General features: G+C 44.6%; 1 protein-coding gene across 1 annotated transcript; it reads left to right on the top strand.

Moving 5' to 3' along the window:
• Positions 1-4339: 4339 nt before the first annotated feature.
• Positions 4340-4669, top strand: LOC112742358 (uncharacterized). Its single transcript, XM_025791596.1, has one exon. The coding sequence runs from the start codon at positions 4340-4342 to the stop codon at positions 4667-4669; it is 330 nt and encodes a 109-aa protein (XP_025647381.1).
• Positions 4670-5499: the final 830 nt, after the last annotated feature.

Here is a 5499-nt window from a genome sequence, read left to right on the forward strand (position 1 = left end):
TTTACCCACTTATTCATAATATTTGCATGGTTTTATATTTCCTTCCTGATTTTGTGCTATGATTAAAAACATGCTTCTTTGGTCTTAATTTTGATATATTTAATCCTCTCTTATTACCATTAGATGCCTTGATATGTGTGTTAAGTGTTTTCAGAGATTACAGGGCAGGAATGATTTGGAGGATGGAAAGGAAGCATGCAAAAGTGGAAGGAATACAAGAAGTTGGAGAAATTGCTAAGCTGTCCAGCCTGACCTCTTCGCACTCAAACGGCTATAACTTTAGCTTCCAAACGACGCGGTTCTAGTTGCGTTGGAAAGCTAACGTCCGGGGCTTCAATTTGATATATACTATGCTATAGTTCCCCTGATGCTAGGTGACGCGACCGCGTGATCCATTCGGCCGTGTCGCATTGACAGAAATCCAGCGTGGCAAAATTCGAAACCAGCGAATTCTGGACTGTTTTTGACCCAGTTTGCGGCCCAAAAAACACAGATTAGAGGCTATAAAGTGGGGGAATACATCCATTCATAATCACACTCTCATATTCACAATTTTAGGAGTAGATGTAGTTTTTAGAGAGAGAGGTTCTCTCCTCTCTCTTAGGATTAGGATTTAGGATTTCTCTTAGTTTTAGGAGTAGCTCTCAATCCCAGGTTCTTTATTTTTATTTAATTTTTCCAATTTAATTTATGAACTTTTCCATGTTACATTTGATTCTCTATTTAATATATCTTGAGGTATTTCAGACTTATGATTGCTTTCTTTAATTTATTAAAGTTCTCGATTTATCCAAATTATTTTCATTCAAGTAGAATTTCTTCCCTTTTGGCTTTGGTTAAATAATTGGTGACTCTGGAGTTATCAAACTCATTGTTGATTGAAAATTTGAATTCTTCAAGAATTAATTCATCCACTTAACTTACCTTCATAGTTAGAGGTTAATAAAGTGGAAGCAAAATCCAATTCTCATTACAATTGATAAGGATAACTGGGATAGGACCTCCAGTTCTCATACCTTGCCAAGAGTTTATTTTGCAGTTATTTATTTATTTTTTATTGCTCGAAAATATACCTGTGCGCATTGCCCAAGCTTCCAAAACCCCCAATTTACAATCTTCATAACCAATAATAAGAACATACCTCCCTGCAATTCCTTGAGAAGACGACCCGAGGTTTAAATACTCGGTTATCAATTTTAAAAGGGGTTTGTTACTTGTGACAACCAAAACGTTTGTACGAAGGGATTTTTGTCGGTTTAGAGACTATATATACAACACGACTGTTTTTATGACATTCTTTACTGGCAAAAATCCTAACGTCACCCACCACCCAGAGAAAATCAGAGGGACCATCCCAAACAAACAAACACAAACTGACCACCCAGAATCGGCAAATTCTCTAACTACACACCCCTGACAGCCCCAATTACCGAGATATACCACCAAATAGTAGATCGAGGTATCATCCCAAAAGCCCGACAACTCAAAGAAAGAACGGGCGGTAACAAAACCCTATACTGCGACTACCACCGAGGTTACGGGCACAGGACACAAGACTGTTTCGACCTAAAAGACGCCCTCGAACAAGCCATAAGAGACGGCAATCTCCCAGAGTTCGGCAAGATCATCAGAGAACCAAAATGCACGGAAAGAGACAGGTCACCAGAAAGAGAAGGACGCAACCCGAGAACACAAAAACAACCCCCTAGGAAAAGCCCATAGGATGACCCAACCATAATAGTAAACGTTATCACAGGCAAAGACGTATCGGGCAAGTCAAAATCAACACTAAAAAAGGACCTCAAAGTCCTGGCCGTCAGAAACCAAACTCTAATCACCACTGCCGACAACACGGTAACATTCCTACCTGAGGGCTGCCAGCACGACACCTCGGCCGAAGACGCCCCTTTCGTCATCTCAGCAAGAATTGGAACAGGACTAGTACGAAGAATACAGGTGGACACCGGCGCAGACTCCAACATCCTCTTCCGAGGAGCCTTCGACAAGCTCGGGCTCCACAACGACAATCTCCAAACACACCGCAACGGCGTCACGGGACTCGGAGACAACTTTCTCAAACCAGACGGTTCCATCACCCTCCCCCTCACCATAGGGACGGGTAACCAAAGGAAGACAATTCTATCCGAATTTGTGGTCCTCAAAGACTCCACTGCCTACAACGTCATTCTCAGAAGAAAAACAATCAATGAATTCTCCGCCGTCATCTTTACCAAATACCTCCTTATGAAGTTCACAACGGAAGACGGCTCCATCGGTACTATCCATGGAGACCGGGAAGTCGCAGCAGAATGTGACAACACCAGCCTAGCTTTACGGAAGAAGTCTCGCGACGTGGCTGGGATATTTCTAGCCTACCTGGACGCCCGACAAGACGGCCAACCTAGGCCAGAACCAGAAGGCGACATGGAAAAACTACAAGTAGGGCAAATCAAAGACGAATACACCTTCATCAACAGGAACCTCCCGTATGACCTTGAAGAGGATCTTTCCCAACTCCTGAAAAAAATAGAAACCTGTTCGCGTTCACACCAGCCGACATGCCCGGAATAGACCTCGACCTGATGTCCCACCGGATAGCTGTAGATCCCAAAGCCAAACCCGTGGCACAAAGGAGACAAAAAATGTCCCCAGAACGAGCAGCCGAGGTCAAAAGGCTAGTTAAAGCCCTACACGAAGCAAATTTCATCAGGGAACTACCCTACACGACGTGGTTGGCAAATGTCGTGCTAGTAAAGAAGTCCAACGGGAAGTGGCGAATGTGCGTCGACTACACGGACCTCAACAAAGCCTGTCCAAAGGACGCCTTCCCCCTACCGAACATTGATGGATTAGTAGACGCCGCATCCGGCCATTGATACCTCAGCTTCATGGATGCATACTCCAGCTATAATCAAATACCTATGCACCGACCTAACAAGAAAAAAACGGCATTCATCACCCCCGACGGGACGTACTGCTACACAGTCATGCCCTTCGACCTGAAGAACGCCGGAGCCACCTACCAAAGGCTCATCAACAAGATATTCCAGAACCTGTCTGAGACCAAATTAGAAGTCTACATAGATGACATGCTCGCCAAGATCGAATCCGGCGAGCAACTCATCAGCGACCTCAAGCTCATAATGAACACCCTACGAAAACACCGCATGCGACTCAACCCGGCAAAATGCGCCTTCGGAATGGAGGCAGGAAAGTTCCTCGGCTTTATGATCACACAACGCGGAGTTGAAGCTAACCCAGAGAAATGTCATGCCGTCCTTGAAATGACAAGCCCAAAAAACCTTAACGACATCCAAAAGCTCACCGGCCGGCTCACTTCACTATCCCGTTTCCTCGGGGCATCGGCACAAAAAGCAATCCCCTTTTTCAAACTGATGATGAAAGGAGCCCCCTTCAAATGGGAAGCAAAATGCGAAGAAGCATTCCAACATTTCAAAAAAGTCCTAGCGGAACCACCGGTTCTCACCAAACCCCAAACAGGGGAGACCCTTTACATATACCTTTCCATAATGGAAGAAGCACTCGTAGCAGCACTCATCCGCGAAAACAAGAAGAAAGAACAAAAACCCATCTACTTCATAAGTAAAGTCCTACAAGACACAGAAACTCGCTATTCACGCCTAGAAAAGCTAGCCTTCACGCTCCTCACGGCCTTTCGGCGTTTGCGACAGTATTTTCAGGCCCATCCCGTCACAGTCCGAACCGACCAAGCGGTCAAACAGGTACTATAAAAACCCGACCTAGCAGGAAGAATGCTAGCATGGTCCATTGAGCTATCCCAATTCCAAATAAAGTTCGAACCCCGAAATGTAATCAAAGCACAGGCCATGGCCGACTTCATCGCCGAGATGACGCCGGAAAACTCCACCCCCGAGTCATGGAAACTACACGTCGACGGCTCATCGAACATCACCTCCGAAGGAGCCAGAGTCAAACTCGAAAGTCAAACGGGGCCATAATTGAACAGTCAGTGCGATACGAGTTCCCAGTTTCAAATAATCAACCAGAATATGAGGCCTTTCTGGCAGGCCTAGCCCTAGCCAAGGAAGTCGAAGCAAAGGTCCTGGAAGTAAATACCGATTCACAAGTAGTCAGTTCCCAAATTAACGGAGACTACCAAACACGAGATCCCATATTCCAACAATACCTTGTCAAGGTAAACGAACTAAAAGAATGATTCAATCACGTAACCGTACAGCACGTCCCTAGGGAACGAAATGCCAGGGCAGACCTCCTCTCTAAACTAGCCAGCACTAAACCAGGACACGGCAACAAGTCGCTAATTCAGAAAGTCATTAGAACACCATCTATATCGACCATGACTAACGCCTATCTGACACTCTCTAGCCTGGGATCATGGACATACCCTATCCTACAATATCTCCTCAACGGAACACTGCCAGAAGACCCCAAGGAGGAAAAACGGACAAAAAGGGAAGCCGCCAATTACACAGTCATCGCAGGACAACTATACAAACGCGGATTCTCGCAACCCTTGCTCAAATGCGTCGAACCCGGGAACACGAAGTACATACTCTGCGAAGTCCATGAAGGCTGTTGCGGCCACCACATCGAGGGTAAAACCCTGGCCCAAAAAGTCATCCGGGCCGGATACTTCTGGCCCACGGTTATCTGGGACTCCATGTAGCTGGTAAAAAACTGCAACAAATGCCAAAGGCACGCCAATATCGACCAGGCCGTTCCGCACCACCTCAGCATCATATCGGCAGAACGGCCATTCGGATCCTGGGAGATAGAGTGCAAACACTTCCGGTGAGGGTTCGATGCTCAATTCCGTGATTCCCGGCTTTCATAAGCTTTCCTCTTGCAAGTCTACTTGAACTTCATTTTGATATTTAAATTGGTAGGATTCATGAGTCGTCATATAACCTTAGCCCTACCCGTTATACATGCTCTTGGAGGATTGATTTATTATTAACCAAGTAGGTAAAATCATTTGGTATTTAGTTGCATTCATATAGTTTAGGTTGCATTTAGATTAGTTCACATTGAATAAATGTTGATACCCTTTGCTTTCTCTTGGTTTAAGCATGAGGACATGCTTGGTTTAAGTGTGGGGAGGTTGATAAACACCATATTTAGGGTTTATCTTGTGTTGGATTTAGAGGGTTTTGTCAACCTTTCTCCCATTTATCCAATAAAAGAGCATGGTTTTGTAACTTCTCCGTTAATTGTGCTTAAGAGTGAAAACATGCTTTGTAGGTCTTAAAATAGCTAAATTTAATTCACCTTGATTCCATTAGATGCCTTGATATGTTTGTTAAGTGATTTCAGATTTAGGAGGCAAAGATTGGATCAAGGGAATGAAGAAAAAGCATGTAGAAATAGAGAACTCATGAAGAAATAAAGGAATCACAAAAGCTGTCAAGCCGACCTCTTCGCACTCAATCGACCATAACTTGAGCTACATAGGTCCAAATGATGCGGTTTTCAGTTGCGTTGGAAAGCTAACATCCG

This window comes from Arachis hypogaea, chromosome 14 (assembly GCF_003086295.3).
Source record: "Arachis hypogaea cultivar Tifrunner chromosome 14, arahy.Tifrunner.gnm2.J5K5, whole genome shotgun sequence".
Lineage (NCBI taxonomy): Eukaryota > Viridiplantae > Streptophyta > Magnoliopsida > Fabales > Fabaceae > Arachis > Arachis hypogaea.